Below are 16,931 nucleotides of genomic sequence, written 5' to 3'. Positions count from 1 at the left end.
AAAGTTTATAGAACAACAACACATAAAAGCTATTCTGAATTTATACGATCAGTTTCTGAACAATGTTTTATCCTTTTCAAACTCTGATTTTGCTTTAGAAAAAGACGCATGGTGATTGTTTACATAAAAGATACATTTTGGGGTGGCTAGGTTGTACAATGGATAGAGCACCGGCCCTGGAGTCAGAAGTACCTGAGTTCAAATCCAGCCTCAGAAACTTAATAATTAATTACCTAGCTGTGTAGCCTTGGGCAAGCCACTTAATCCTATTGCTTTGCAAAAACTAAAAAAAAAAAAAAAGATACAATTTATGTTTACATTGATTAATAATCTATCATTAGAGGAAATGATGTGTAATCTGAGATTTTTGACAATAAAATTCATGTTGAAGGAACATTTCCTTTTTTTTAAGGTGATAATTTTTAGACTAGCTATCAAAGCAATAGAAGTAGAGATTCTACTTTCCATAAGTGGCTAGAGTCAACATTCATTATGTGATAGCTGGATCATCTTTTGAGATGCTTATTTTTATAAAGGAAATCTAAATTGTGTAGTGAGTCACTTATGAGTGTTAGACTTATAAACCTTCCCAGGGTAAAAATCCTGTTTTTCCTTCTGAAAATGGTGGTTGCTATGTTTCATCATATTATTTTCTCAAATAATGATTTTGGTACCAATCAAGTATTAGCTGTTAAAAAAGATAGACCCCCCCAAAAAAACAGTTCCATAAATTGTGTGAATAAGCATGTTCTTAGGTTCAAATTCAGGTAACTCTTGATCTAATATGTAAGTAGGATTCATCATTAGCCATTTAAAATTTTGACTGTTTCTAAAGATACATACCTAACTTTTTTGACGTAACAGAAACCTTCTTGCATTATTAATAAGTTATTGAAAAGACAAATATTTGATACTAAAAAGAAGGCAGAGAACACATTAGGAGTCTGGAAATTAAAATTCTGTCCTTGGTTTTGCCTGCAAGCCTTGGATTTTTTTTTCTTTTTTCTTTTTTTTTGCAAGACAATGGGGTTAAGTGGCTTGCCCAGGACCACACAGGTAGGTAATTTTAAGTGTCTGAGGTCAGATTTGAACTCAGGTACTCCTGACTCCAGGGACAGTGCTCTATCCACTGCACCACCTAGCAGCCCCTGGATTTCTTATTTTTTTAAAATGAAATTTATCAGCACAGAAATCTCCCTTAAGTAATTTAGAAGACATAATCTAAAATGTGCATAAGAAAAGAAATATCCAAAAATATGGGCATTTTTTGTGTTTATGAATATTATAGTCTGTGTAATAGTACATATTTATATTGTGTTTCAGATATTTATATTTTATATTATTTTAGCCACTCTGGAGATTTATTAATGATACCCAGGACAAGAGAATGTTGGTTTATAAATCTGAAGATATCAAGAATGTTTCACGTTTTCAGTCCCCTAAAGTATGTGGTTACTTGAAGATTGAAAAGGAAGAACTGCTCCCTAAAGGATTAGAAGACAGGGAACAACATACAGGTGGGAATTAAAGCATATTTCACATTAGGACTAGAAATTTGTATCTAGTATTAGAAATTGTGAATGACAGCTTAATAATATGTTGTAATTGCCAGGTAACTTCAGAATCTTAGGTCTGCTGTTTAGAAAAGAGAATTCTGACACAGGAATTATTGGATTAATACTGTCTGTTTTATACATAATGTTAAAAGCACAAGTGCAGGCAAAGAATATGATAAATTAGTCTTGTTGTAAATGTCTTCTTTTAGACCACATAGACTGACTTCTTATGTAGCTCATACATAGTATTGACAGAATTAGAAGCTATTGCTCTCGACTCTGTTTTTTCCTATATATGAGCTCCAAGCTTTTGTTAAATGCTCCAAGCATTTGTTAAACCCATATGATATTCTAAGTATTATGGTGCTACCATGTTGCATCTATTTTAAATTTTTAAAAGTCAAATTAAAGTATTTGCAAACAATAATCTGATTTTGAGAATTTATTATTAAAAATAAAATACTGTAGCTTATAAGAAATTAATGACTAAAATTAATTGTAATTAAAATTAATTTAAAGTTGCAAAAAAACTTAGATAATCCAATCCAATGTTTATCCTAGTGTATATTCAGCAAGATTCCTGATGTATCTAATTTCTGGTTAAAAATCATTGCAAAATCATTGTTTCATAAAGCAGACTTTATTTTACAAATCTAATTATTTATGAGTTCTTCTGTCCTGCCCAAATCTCTTTGTTTCTGACTTCTACCCAGTAATCCTACTTCAGTTCTCTGGAGCAAAGTCTAACCCCTATTCCTCATTTTCAGTCAATTAAGCATTTATTAAATGCATACTTTTTCTAGGGTACTGTGATAACCCTTCATATATTTGAATCAAACTGTTAGGCTCCTGAACATTTTTTTTCACTGTTAATATATTCCTGGTTCCTTTAATTCATCCTTGTTAAATACAATTGCAGAAATGCTTTAGTTTGATGATCTTGGTCTTGGGATATGGACATAGTGCAAAACACAGTTTTCCAGATATGGTCTTATCAGAGCATAGGGACACCAGTACCTCTCTTTTGGACTCAGAAATGCCTAGATTGAGTCAGAGGTATTGAGTTCTGTTAGGAAATTCTTAGGCTACTTTGAACTTCGTTTTATACCCATCTTTGCTAATCTTGAGTTCAAAGAAAATATTTCTAAATTAATATTAATTTATGAATTTAGTATTTCTCAGTCTCTTGAAGATTTTGTTTTTGCAAAGCAATGGGGTTAAGTAACATGCCCTGAGGTCAGATTTGAACTCTGGTCCTCCTGATTCCGGGGCCAGTGCTCTATCCATTGTTCACCTAGCTGCCCCTCTTGGAGATTTTATTAAAGGAAAATAACTTTATAAGATTTAAAAATACTATTTTGCATTATTTTGATATAGACTTCCCGTGAAGTTACTTTGGACCACTTCAGTTCCCCAAACATCTTGTTTTATCTTACATGTATTAATATATTCATTTGTTTTGATTTTCTTGTTACTTATTTGTGCAATGAATTGTATTAGGTACTGAGGATACAAAGACAGAATAAGAGTTAGTCTCAGCTCTCAAGGAATTTAGCAGTCTAGATAAGTTGAGGCTTAAGACACACAAATAACTATAATGCAAGTTATAATTTACTTGCAAAAAAGAGATACAAATAGGAGTTGTTGAAATCTTGTTCACTGCCATAGAAAGATAAGAATCTCATAGCTCTAAGTATAGGCCTTTGGTGGTAAAGCTAATAAACATTTTATTATTTTTAAGAGTAAGAATGTTTTAATTTCTCTTGACTTAGAATATCATTAATTTTTAACTTTCTTTTACTTTTTCCTTATCTTAAAAAAATGGTTTTGTTTCCTTTAATACAAATTTTTTTGATACAAATACAAATCCTTTAATACAAATTTTTGTTTCCTTTATACAAATGTTCAAATAATAGTCTGGTTATAATCTATACAATTTAAAAGTATTAATGTCCAAAGAGTTCATATTTTGATAGATTTAATAGTATGTAAAAAATTCATATTAGTGCATGTTCATCGGGAAAAGAGAGCTCCTCCAAATCCAATGAAGAATACATGCAAGTTACTGGTGGTAGCAGACCATCGTTTTTACAAGTATATGGGCAGAGGGGAAGAGAGCACAACCACAAATTACTTAGTAAGTATCTGATAGTAGATAAGATAATTGGCTGGGAGAAAAATTCATGTAGGGAAGCATTCTCCTTTATTACTACATGTACAGATGGGTTTTCAGAAAAAGAAAAGAGAGGGGTATGTGTGTTGTGTTGTGTGGAGGTATGTAAATAGTTAAACTTGAGATTTTTGTATCTTAGTACCATGCAGAAATAGCTCTGTTGCAATGTAGCTGTTTGTATGAGGCTTGATTTTTAATTCCTGGGCATTGACTTTTTATTATGAAATGGTATATTGCATTGACATATTTCATAGGCTGAAGGCATTCTTCCACAGTGCCAAGCTTTCCATGTCTTGTTGGCCTGGTCCAGTCAAGACATGTTCCTCATGACCTTAGCCTTACCCTTCCCTCCTGCTTGCTATATTCTCCCAACACCTCCTCTCCCCATCCCATGGCCCAAGAGTGCATTCGTCCCCCCTCTCCCATCTCATGGCACAAAAGAGTGGATTCGTCGTGTGAGTGGTAGCAGTTGACAAGAAATGGTTCTATCACTATGGCAATTACCAAGGGAAGTATTAACCCACTATAGTCTCTAGTGTGATTTTGAAATGAATATTATTTTTTTCCATTGGAAGTCTTAATATTCAATTGCTGATAACTTGATATTTTAAATTAATAAGAGACCATTATTTCATTATTTCAGTGAAGCCATCTTTTCAATATTGTATATAATTTCTGTCAGTGATGCAGATTTCAACCCATTCATCCGTCTTGTCCTTTCCATTTTCCACATCCTCCCGTGGATCTAGGATGTACACATAGTCCTTGTGGCCTTCCTTTAGTTAGGTCTTTTTTTTTTTAGTTTTTGCAAGGCAGTGGGTTTAAGTGGCTTGCTCAAGGGCCAGTGCTCTATCCACTGCGCCACCTAGCCGCCCCCTCCTTTAGGTCTTTCTATGGATATTTGTATAAACCTCATACTTTTCATCTGTTAAATACTTAATTTTGCTCCATGACTGACTTTTCCCTAGTCATGTCTTTGATAATGTCTTATGCTATTTTTCATGAGCTAGTCATTGGTAACAGTAGATTGCCAGCCCCTTTTAATTACCTTACATAACTTTTATTTTTAATAATTAGTAAAATCTTTTTGTAATCTCCAGAATAAGTCTTTAATTTTGTATTATATTACACAGATTTATAAAAGTCTGCATGCTTCCTTTCCTTTCATCCACAGATTGAACTGATTGACAGAGTTGATGACATTTATCGGAATACATCCTGGGACAATGCAGGTTTTAAAGGTTATGGCATACAGATAGAACAGGTATTCATCAATGGATGTGGTTTGTATTTACCAACTCAATTGTGCTTTTATTTTAATTTTTGTTATCTCATATTACCCACTCCGAGACTAATGTTCATGAAGGCAGCGGAAAATATTAAGTCCTACAGGTCCCACTACACTGCCTTCTAAATATGTCTAGTTAATTTGTATTCAAATGTGAATTGTGATCAGAATTTTTTTTCTTCATATTTAGTGAAATCAGTTATGCTTATGAGTGATTTTTTTTAATTATAGGGTGCTTCTGTTATTGGTCTCTTGTAGCAAAATGGAAAATGCTTTTAGTCATCTTGTTATTTAGAGGGAAGTGGTGATGTAGATTTTCAGTTCCCATAAGAAAATCCTTCTAATGCAGATGAGCTGAGCAGTTGTATAGCAATTTAGATTTATGGCCTTTCCCCTAGGGCATTCAGAATCCAAGATAGAACTTGACACCTGGTCTTCTTGACACTTGAAACTGGCTTTTCATCCATTGCACCTCTTCATGCTGCTTTGACACCTCATTTTTGTTTATAGTACTCTCCATTTTTCCTGAGCATGTAGTACTTAGCAGCTTTTTATTATTGGTCTTTAACTTTTCCTATGGTTCTCTCTTCAGATTCTAAGATCTTTGTAACCAGTAATCCAGTTTTATACTCACTTTTTTCTTTTAGTATTTGAAAAGTCATTATGTGCTCAGTGAATGTTTTGATATTTCAGTTATCAAATTAAATTTGTAAATGTATAATTGACATTTGTACAAAACCATTGAAACCACTGATGTTTTGTTTTCCCCAAACTCAAAAGTAAATTTACATGTACAAAAGTAAATTAAAAATCATCAAATTCAGCAATGAATCAGCAAATAACCATACTGTGTGTCAAACTCTAGATATAAAGGCAAAAGTGAAATGATTCTTTGCTTTCAAGGAACTTGATTTTGGCGGAGAAGACTAGTGAGTGAGTGTGTTTTTGTGTATAAAATGCATCTATGATTTCAGCCCCTTCTGTCTTCTCTTGTACATTGCTCTTCTTGTTTTTCCCACTTTTTTCCTACCAGCTTTTTCTGTCATCTTCACACACGCTCACCCACATACACACATCCACGTAAAAAATCCAAAACCCTCTTTTGATTTGTCCATTCCCACTAGCTTTTGTTTTTGTTTTATTTTTTGCAAGGCAAATGGGGGTTAAGTGGCTTGCCCAGGGCCACACAGCTAGGTAATTATTAAGTGTCTGAGACCTATTTGAACTCAGGTCCTTCTTGACTCCAGGGTCAGTGCTCTATTCACTGTGCCACCTAGCTGCCCCCTCCCCCACTAGCTTTTATCCTGTATCTCTCCTTCCCTTCTCAGTTAAACTCCTTTGAAAAACTATTTATGCTTGGTCCTTCCAAATTTCCCCTTTCTGTCTTCTGAACTTTCTGCAGTCTGGCTTATGACCTCATATCATACAAATATTTTCTCCAACATTATTTAATTAAAACAAATCCTTTTTAAAAAGTTGAAGAATGGTCTCTTAAATACAGTGAGTGTTTCTTAGTCCTCATTCTTCTTGACATCTCTGTGGTACTTGAAATCCCACCAATGTTTTGTTTTTTTAAATTTAAGGCAATGTGGGTTAAGTGGCTGGCCCAAGGCCACACAGCTAGGCAATTATTAAGTGTCTGAGACCAGATTTGAACTCAGGTGCTCCTGACTCCAGGGCTGGTGCTCTATATATTGCGCCACCGAGCTGCTCCTCAACTTTCTTTCTGGATATGAAAGAAAATTTCAACTAGATCTTCATTTATGTCAAGTCCACAGTGGGGTATCTTCAACATGGTGTTCTGGTCGTCCTCCTTTTTCTAAATATTTTCTTGGTGATCTCATCAGCTGCCATCATCTCTATGTAGATGGTCCCCAGTTCTCTATATCAGATGTAGTTGCTTTCCTGAGTTTCAGACCTATGTTACTAAAGGCACTCTTGGATATTTCAAACTAAATGTCCTATAGGTATTCCCACACTTAACATGTCCAAAGTTAGAACTCATTATCTTTTTCCCAAAACTCCTGTCTTCTGAGTTTCCATGATATCATTGAGGGTACCCCTGTCCTGAAAGTTTACCAGGTTCACAACCTGGGTGTCATCCTCTGCTCTTCACTCTCTCACCTCAAATACCATGTTGCCATATCTTCTGTCTTCCTCACAGCTGCTTAAGTTATTTTCCTAAAGGTCATAACTGAGTATGACATCCCCCTACTCAGTAAATTCCAGTGCCTTCCTGTTACCACCAGGATCAAATACAAAGTTTTTGATTTAGAATTTAAAGCTCTGAAATCCTTTTTGTGTACTATATTGTATTCTTCCAATCAGTCATACTGGGCCTACTTGGTGGGCCTTATCCTTTAAATACACTTTACTGTGCCTTTTTACTATTTCCCAAACCTGTATTGCCAGTTGCTACTCACCATCTCCTCTTTTGTTTTTTATTTTTTTTATTTTTGTTTTTTTGCAAGGCAATGGGGTTAAGTGGCTTGCCCAAGGCCACACAGCTAGGTAATTATTAAGTGTCTGAGACCGGATTTGAACCCAGGTACTCCTGACTCCAAGGCTGGTGCTTTATCCACTACGCCACCTAGCCGCCCCTCACCATCCCCTCTTAAAAAACACCCTGACTTCCTTCATGTCTCAAATTAAAAGCCACCTTTTGCTGGAGGACTTTTCTAACCCCTTCTAGCTAAAGATTCCCCCATAAGGTTCTCTTCTATCACTTCTATGTATCCATACATTGTATATGTATTTCATATAAATGCTGCGTTCTTCAGTAGAATAAAGTAGGTGTTGTTTTCTTCATTGTTTTGACTGAGAGAGTCATTTAAAATTATAGCAATAATACCATTACTGTATTCTTAAAGTGTGGAGGTTTGTGGGTTTGAGCAATTTCCTTGTTAAATTTTTTTATTGAGAAGTTGTAAAGCAGCATATTTAGATGAACTATTTAGAAGGATCATATTCTCTATAATCTTTCCTATTAGTTGTAAGAAACATCAGAGGTTATGTTATTTTATAATTCATATTTTGAAAAAATTACTGTTTTTATTCTGGATCTTATAAGTCATGATTAATCATAGCATAAGCTCATATCTTCCACGTTTAATTTCTGAAATTTCTACAAGAAAACTACAAATGTAAAAAATTGTTATATATTTTTAAAAATTTGTACTGCGTTCTATTCTGTGCTTTTCAGTTTGTTTTTTTAAACAATTAAGCTGTAGATTTTAAGGATTTAGAGTTCTGAAACATTTTTCCTATTTTGACATAGTGTTGCCATTTATAAAATTGTTTTTTGATGTTTATTTTCTCTGGCTTTACTCTGATTATATCCTCTTTTTAAGTATAGATTCGCATCCTCAAGACACCTCAAGAGGTAAAACCTGGTGAAAAACACTTTAATATGGCAAAAAGTTATCCCAGTGAGGAGAAGGATGCTTGGGATGTGAAGATGTTACTAGAGGTAGGCCACAGTTTTAAAATGCAGTGGCTCATTTAAGAATTCTTTACATGGGGGCGGCTAGGTGGGGCAGTGGATAAGCACCCACCCTGGAGTCAGGAGTACCTGGGTTCAAATCCAGTCTCAGACACTTAAAAATTACCAAGCTTTGTGGCCTTAGGCAAGCCACTTAACCCCATTTGCCTTGCAAAAACCTAAAAAAAAACCCAAAAACCCTTTACATGAATATAATTCAAATTATTCAGTCTGGTGAAATAGAGCATCAGGACAGACAATTGAAAACTAGAAATAACTCATTTGTGTTTTTGAAACACAATACACTATATTATGTGGCAGGAAAAACTCTTGGGAAATATAACAGATGTTTATTATTTTTGATTGAGAAGTCTAGTGAACAGAATATTTTAAGAAATTCTGCCTTTCTGCTGGACCAGTTTGGGATTATGGTAGTGTTACACATCAGGAGAAGGGAATCTCAGGATCTGTATGAGCCTGGAAAACAACCAGAGCACTAAGAAATTTGCACATATTTTCTACTTCGGTTCTTCATATTTTGACAGAAGTGTATTTGATGAACTTGAAATCAGAAGACTGAGTCCTAGTCCTGGTTCTTCTATTTGTAGCCGTATAATGTTAGGAAATTCCCTGAGCTACAGTTTTCTTATCTTTGAAAAATGGAAACTTTTAATAACAGGGTGATTGTGTAAATCAAAGATAAAGTCTATCCACATGTATCTGGTTTCTGACTGAAAAAATCTTTTATTTGGCTATTAGATATGAGATAAAGTTACCTGTGTACTGCCTTGGATCTGATGATTTTTATATGATTCTGCCACTGAAACCCTGTCCAAAGGATGATTTAACATTTATGTAGAATTTTCTTTAGAATACTTGAAGAATATAAATTGAAGTATAAACTTTGTCCTATTTGTAAAAGAAATAGAGGAGAACTGAGGGTCAGGTATTTTTTTTCTTTTCGATTAAAAAAAATTGAGGACAACTCAAGTTAATAACGGTTGTGGGAATATACTGTGAGATTGGCAACCTGTTCTCTGGACAATAACAGATATTTAAATAAATTTTTGATACCATAAAATTTATTGATGTTATATTTTTCCACGTGAAATGTCTGTCTTGACATGAGTATTGTTTCTTCTAGTTAGTCTGGAGGTGATAAAGTAGTGTTATAAGATTTTTTTTTAAAGGAACTCATTTTGCAAAGGTTTCCGGGTACATCTTTTAAAGATACTCTAAAATATATAATTACAGTGCCTTCTAGGTCAGGGTTCCTTGTCATCAGACCATATGATGTCAGCCCTTAGTATCTATAAAAAATTTCTCGGCATGTTTTACTCAATTTTATCTTTGTCAGGTACCATATCGAATGCTTTGTTTTATACATTTAGCTGGTTGAAGCTGAGACAAGTGGATGAGGTATCTGACTAAAAAGTACTGGTACATTGATGGGTTGTGATGCTGATCTGTGAATAGTAATAAAAATTATTTGGGGACTCGGTAATATTTTTTAGTCTGATATAATATTTTGTGTCTGATTCTTTTTTTTCTTTTCTTTGCATCTGATTCTTAAAGCAATTCAGTTTTGATATAGCTGAGGATGCATCAAAAGTTTGCCTTGCACATCTTTTCACATATCAAGATTTTGATATGGGAACCCTTGGATTAGCATATGTTGGATCTCCCAGAGCAAACAGTCATGGAGGTGTTTGTCCCAAAGGTGAGACTTTTTTCCTAATTCCCAGGTAAATGTGGTTTTGGTATTTCTAGCAGGTTGACTAGAATTTGAGTGAAAGGGGAGGGGAAGAGAGGATAGTTGTGTGGAGATGTATGATATAATCAAATTTGTTTTTCTTCTCTCTCCCTTCCCTCTCCCCTCCTTTTTCTCTAGCTTATTATAGCTCAGTTGGGAGAAAGAACATTTTTCTGAATAGTGGTCTGACCAGCACAAAAAATTATGGTAAAACCATCCTTACAAAGGTATGTTTCTTGATGGTTCTTTTAAAATATTTTAGTCTGAAAAATGCTATCCTTTAAAGGTCTCAGATATTCATAACCCAGAACACTGGAGTGTGTTTTTTAAAGGACTCAAACCTGGTTTGTGTCCAAGGTTCACTTCCATTTCCAAGTGATGTGCTCTAGGTTGTCCATATTTAAACATAAAATTAGTTTTTTAGTATGATGTTTGATTGGGAATCTCTTTTGTCTTATTATTTTGTCAACATTCATTAACTTAATTTTGAATGTGCATGTCAGAGCCATAGGTAGTAGAAAGAGCATTGATCTTAGAGTTAAAGCTTCATGTCCAGGTTCTGCCACTCAGTATTGTTGTGAACCTCGGCAAATAGTTTAATAACCTCTTGGCTTTCCTTGTCTGTAAAATGAAGACTAATTCATCAGAAGGAGTGGTGAAAATTTTAAAAAAATAAGATAATTCTTATAAAGTGCTTAATAAATTATACCATGCAGCAAATAATTTAAAAAACAATTTGTCATTGTTTCATAATGTAACTTGCCTGAGACTTTAAAAATTTATTATTTAATATTCTTATTTTTGTACAAATAATGCTTTTTTTATACTTTAGTAAAATATTCTTGTTTAAGAGTAAACAAAATACTCCCTCCCCCAAAAAATATAGACTCACTTGAGCGATTAAAGTAAAGGGGAGAGAAAAAATTTAAATAAAAAAAAATAATAGTAATAATTGTAGGCATGGCCAGGTGGCACAATGGACGGAGCACCAGCCCTGGAGCCAGGAGCACCTGAGCCCAAATCAGGCCCCGTACACCCAACGATCACCCAGCTGTGTGACATGCAAGCCACCCCAACCCCACTGCCCTGCAAAAACCAAAAAAGAAAAAAAAAGACCCAAAATAAATGTAATAAAACAGTAATAATAATAATAGGGGCGGCCGGGTGGCGGACACTAGCCCTTGAGCCAAGAACATCCAGGGCCAAATCTGGGCCTCAGACACCCTGCTATGCAGCCGCAGGCAGGTCACTGAGCCCCATTTGCCCTACCCCCCCTCAAAATAATAATAATAAAAAATGTGCTTCAGTTTGTGTTCCAACCCCACCAACTCTGTCGCGGGTGGATCACATTCTTTATGGTAAGTCCATCACAAAAGTTACTTCCATATTTTTCCATTGTTGCCATTGCTGATCGCAACTCCCTCCTTTCGTATTTCTCCACTACCATGTACTATATTTTCTCTTTCTTTTCACTCTGACTCGCTGTAGGGTAGCTGAGTGGAGCAGCAAACAGATCCCTGGCCCTGGGACCATGAGGCCCCAAGCCCCCATACCACCCCTTAGGCCCAGCATCCACCTGGCTCTATGGTCCTGGACAGGCCATCCAATCCCAGCCCTTTGCAAGAAGTAAATAAGAAAATGTATTATATCTGACCACTCTCCCCCGATGGTCCATCCTCTCCTCCATCACTCACATCCCCCCCTTCCCCCTGTCCCCCCTTCTTACTCCAGATGCCTATACTCCCATTGAGCATATATGCTGTTTCCTCTCCTAACCACCTCTGATGAGAGTGAAGATTCCCTCATTCCCCCTTGCCTTCCCCCCTTCCATATCATTGCAATAGCTCATTGTAATAAAGAAAAATCTTATCACATGAAATATCTTGGCCTATTCCCCCTCTCCTTTTTCTTTCTCCCATTACATTTCCCTTTTTTCTATTGACTCCATTTTTATACCACAATATATCTTCAAATTCAGTTTTCTCCTGTGCTTCATCTATAAAAGCTCCTTCTACCTGCTCTATTAACAGAGAAGGTTCACATGAGTATTATCAGTATCATTTTTCTATACAGGAATACATGCAGTTCATCATCATTAAGTCCCTCATATTTTCCCCCTCTCCTCCAATCTCCATGCTTCACCTGAGTCCTGTATCTGAAGATCAGACCTTCTGTTCAGCTCTGGCCATTCCAAAAGGAACATTTGAAATTCCTCTGGTCCATCTTTTTCCCTGGAAGAGGACATTCAGCCTTGCTGGGTAGTTCATTCTTGGCTGCATTCTAAGCTCTTTTGCCTTCCGGTATATTATATTCCAAGCCCTACGAGCTTTTAATGTAATTGCTGCTAAGTCCTGTGAGATCCTCATTGCAGCTTCACGGTATTTTAATTGTGTCCTTCTGGCTGCTTGTAATATTTCCTCTTTGACTTGGGAGTTCTGGAACTTGGCTGTAATATTCCTGGGGGTTGTTTTTTTTTGGATCCCTTTCTCGGGGAGATCAGTGGATTCTCTCAATTTCTCTTTTGCCCTCTGCTTCTAGAATATCAGGGCAATTTTCCTGTAGTAATTCTTTGAAAACGATGTCAAGGCTCTTTTCCTGGTCATGACTTTCAGGTATTCCAATAATTTTTAAATTATCTTTCCTAAATCTGTTCTCCATATCAGCTGCTTTTTCAGATGTTTCACATTTTCTTCTAATTTTTCATTCTTTTGGTTTTGAAGTATTGTGTCCTGATTTTTGGTAAAATCAGCAACCTCCCTCAGTTCCATTTTTTGTCTGAAGGATTTGTTTTCCTCAGAGAGCTTTCTTATCTCTTTTTCCATTTGGCTAGTACTTCATTTTAAAGCATTCTTCTCCTCAATAACCTTTTGAACTGTTTCTTCCATTTGACCTATGCTAGTTTTTAACATGTTATTTTCTTCAGCATTTCTTTGGATCTCCTTGACTAAGCTGCTAACCTCTTTTTCATGTTTTTCCTGCATCTCATTTCTTTTCACAGTTTTTCTTCTAACTCCCTCATTTGATTTTCAAAGTCTTTTTTGAGCTCTGTCATAACTTGAGCCCAACTTCTGTTTTTCTTTGAGTCTTTAGATGCAGAAACTTGAGCTTCCTCATCTTCAGATTGAGTGTTTTGATCCTTCTTGGGCTCACAGGCAAAGTATTTCTCAATGGTGCTTCTCTTTTTCTTCTGCTTGCTCATTTTTCCCAACCTGAGCCTGGTTTTGGTGTGCTTCCTCAGCTTTTGGGACACTTCCACGAGGATCTCAGTGTGTGTGAGGCTCTGTCCTCCCTTCTGGTCTGTGAATGACCATAAATGCCCCCCTCTGCCATGGGGCTGAGGTGGGGGGAGGCCCTGCTGTTCTGTACGGGGGCCTAGACTGTGATCAGGATCTGAATGTGGTCAGAGCCCCAGAGTCCTGTTCCAGGGACAGAGGACAGTGCTGGGCAGTCTCTCTCTGCTCCCTCCCTGGGCTCAGCATGCTCATACCCTCAATTTATATTTTTTTGATATCTTTCTTAAGTAGAAAATAACTTCAAATAAAACCATTTTGTTGAATCTAAAGTTTGAATTTAAAAAAATTCACATTTGTTCTTATTCTGAAAGAAATTATATATATTTGGAGTAAAAAAATTCTATCTGATTCAGAGCAGATGTTTGAAATATGGATAAACTTCCAAATTTAAGATAGTGAATAAACGTTTTAGGAAGACCTTCAAAGGGAGACTTGACCTATTTAATTCTTTGATTTAGTAATGGAGGTGAATCTTATTTCAGATTTTCAGACATTTTAGTTTTGCTTTAGGGAGATTTAAGATTATGAAAATGTTCTGAAAAGTTGGGATTTCTAGTCTTTTTTGTTGTGTAGTTCTTAAGAATTTTCTTGGGGTGGAGCCAAGATGGTGACAGGAGAGAAACATCTCTTAGGTGCTCTTGATCAAAACTTATAAGCTAAGCGATCTAACTAAATTTTCAAGAGACAATTCACAGAGGGTCCAGTGAGGCAGTTCTCTAACCCAAGGTAACCTGGAAGAGAGGGGAAAGGCTCCACTTCACAGGGTTGGGAGTGGATGGCCTGTCTGGGACCATAGGACTGGGTGGATAAAGGCCTAAGGGTTAGTATGGGAGCTCGGGGCCTCTTGGCCCCAGGGCCAAGGATCTGTCTGCTGTGCCACTCAGCTACCCTACAGCAGAGTCAAGAGTGAAAGAGAGAGATAATATATAGTACATGGTAGTGGAGAAGTACAAAAGGAGGGAGTTGTGGTCAGCAATGGCAACGGTGGAAAAATATGGAAGTAACTTTTGTGATGGACTTATCATAAAGAATATGATGCACCCATGACAGAGCTGGTGGTGTTGGAACACAGACTGAAGTGCTGTTTTATTATTGGGGGGGGTTGCAGGGCAAATGGGGCTGGGTGGCCTGCTTGGGGCCGCACAGCTGGGTGATTATTGGGTGTCTGAGGCTAGATTTGGACCTGGGTGCTCCTGGCCCAAAGGCCAGTCCTCTGTCAGCCACCCAGCTTCCCCTACTATCATTACTATTATTACTATTTTCTTTTATGTTGGGTTTTTTTTTTGCAGGGCATTAGGTTTGGGCTGGCTTGCACAGGGTCACACAGCTGGGTGATTGTTGGGCGTCTGGGGCTGGATTTTGGCACAGAACCTATAGAACAAGTAAAAAAATAATTTTTTTAAGTGTTTCCTTTTGTTTTCATTTTTTGAAAGTATTTCAACAATTAAGGCAGACTTTTCTAATAAGTAAACACATGATTAATTTACCCAAGGTATACAAACATTTCCTATTTTAAAATTCCTTAATCATTCAAAAATAATTTTTTCTCGATTTAAACTTATAAATATAATGATAGGGGTATACAACTGTAGTCAGGAAGATTCATCAAATCCAGCTTCAGACACACTTACTGTGTGACTGTGCAAGTCACTTAATCCTGTTTGTTGCAGTTTTCTTAATCTGTAAAATGAACTGGAGAAGGAAATGGGGAATCACTCCATTATCTATGCCAAGTTAGACATGACTGAAAAATGATCGGACAACCACAATGTAATGATATTTTGTCATTATTATTTTACCTTACAAAATATATGGGAACTTTAATAATAAGCAATATGTTATACTTTAAGAATTGCAAAAATGCCTTCTGTATATTGCCTCACATGATCTTCAGAACAATAGTCTTGTGAGGTAGTTGCTGCAGGTTTTATTATCCTCATTTTGAGATCAGGAAACTGGCTCCAAAAGCTAAAAGGAATTTACTTATTATCACACATTTTGGAGGTTTTGGAGGTGTGTGTGGGTCCAAACCCATATCATTCTGACTCCTTTTTACCTCTGTACTAGGCCTCTTAATAGTCATATGATTTTATGATCTCTTATTAAGGATGTCATCTTTTTCAAGAAATGTTTAATTATTCAAATTCTTGACCATTATATATCCAAGCATATCAGTCAATAGTTTTAGGAATTGAAGGGCAAATGACATCACTTTTATACAGTTTTTTGTTGTTGGTTTTCAAAATTCTTTGATTATAGGTTATACAGATAAAAAAGAACTTATCTTAATGTCATTACAGAGGAGATATCTAAAATCTAGAGGAAGGGAAATTACTTGTTCGAGGTTATATAATGATTAAGTAGTAGAGCCAAGATTTGAACTCTTTGAATCATAAAGGTTTTACATTGTAAAAAACCTTTTGATGCATTTATAATCTGTTACTTAATGGAAAAATGTGCTAGTCTTACTTTTTTTTTTTAACATTTATTCCTTAGATTAATCATCTTCATATAACATTATAGGTCCTAATAGCAATTATCACATGTCTCCTAAATTGGTTAATATGATAGTTAATCCCTAAGAAGCCAAATTGAAACAGTCATATTTGTTGCAACATGATTTAGGCTTATTTATCTTTTTTGCTTAAGTTCTTAGAATTCCACTAAATGAATCCGCTTTATTAATTAGGACTCTATAGTACTATCATTGTCTTAGCAATAGAATACATTGACTAAAGTGGACCAACATTTGTAGTCTGTTATGATTCTATCCTAGGAAATTTATGACCTAAATCTGGATTGGTGAGTGAACCTTGAACCCCTTTTCCAAAATATTTTACAAATCTATTTTTTGGCAATTATAGCATATTCTTTGAATTATCCCTTAGGAGGCCGATTTGGTTACAACTCATGAACTAGGACACAACTTTGGAGCAGAACATGATCCTGATGGCCTAGCAGAATGTGCCCCAAATGAAGATCAAGGAGGAAAATATGTTATGTATCCAATTGCTGTGAGTGGCGATCATGAGAATAATAAGGTATATATAGCCCTGTATTTTTTCATATTGCTAATGAGTGGGAAGAACTTCATTCAGCGTTAGCAAAGAATCCAAAAATTGTACTCCATGGCCAGGGGTAGGAAAGGAAGGGACTCAAACTTTTAACTCCCCCCGCCCCTTAAAAAATGACAGGTGACATTGAGTAAGGTCTCTTGGACTCATTCTCTTCTATTTTTGTTTTTATACTTAAGGCCTATAGAGAAGCAGTTGTAGAATTGATCTTCAGTCCATTCCCCATAAAAAAATACTGAATATCAAGTTGCATTTTGGTGTATAGAAAGGATTCTCAATTTTTGACTAGACTTTGACTTCCCTGCTATCATAG

The 16,931-nt window shown here is 35.8% G+C and overlaps 1 protein-coding gene across 2 annotated transcripts in view; it reads left to right on the top strand.

Moving 5' to 3' along the window:
• ADAM17 (ADAM metallopeptidase domain 17) overlaps positions 1-16,931 on the top strand; it is a 48,668-nt gene that overhangs the window by 16,836 nt on the left and 14,901 nt on the right. For both annotated transcript variants that reach the window (XM_074209633.1, XM_074209634.1), the window contains exons 5-11: positions 1,349-1,517; positions 3,563-3,693; positions 4,904-4,993; positions 8,373-8,486; positions 10,074-10,218; positions 10,390-10,478; positions 16,433-16,585. In XM_074209633.1, coding sequence (XP_074065734.1) covers positions 1,349-1,517; positions 3,563-3,693; positions 4,904-4,993; positions 8,373-8,486; positions 10,074-10,218; positions 10,390-10,478; positions 16,433-16,585 — 891 coding nt within the window. The remainder of the gene's footprint in view (positions 1-1,348; positions 1,518-3,562; positions 3,694-4,903; positions 4,994-8,372; positions 8,487-10,073; positions 10,219-10,389; positions 10,479-16,432; positions 16,586-16,931) is intronic.

The sequence above is a fragment of the Macrotis lagotis genome, chromosome 1, assembly GCF_037893015.1.
Source record: "Macrotis lagotis isolate mMagLag1 chromosome 1, bilby.v1.9.chrom.fasta, whole genome shotgun sequence".
Taxonomy (NCBI): Eukaryota; Metazoa; Chordata; class Mammalia; order Peramelemorphia; family Peramelidae; genus Macrotis; species Macrotis lagotis.
The sequence above is the reverse complement of the archived record's forward strand: the minus strand, read 5'-3'. Positions and strand labels throughout refer to the sequence as shown.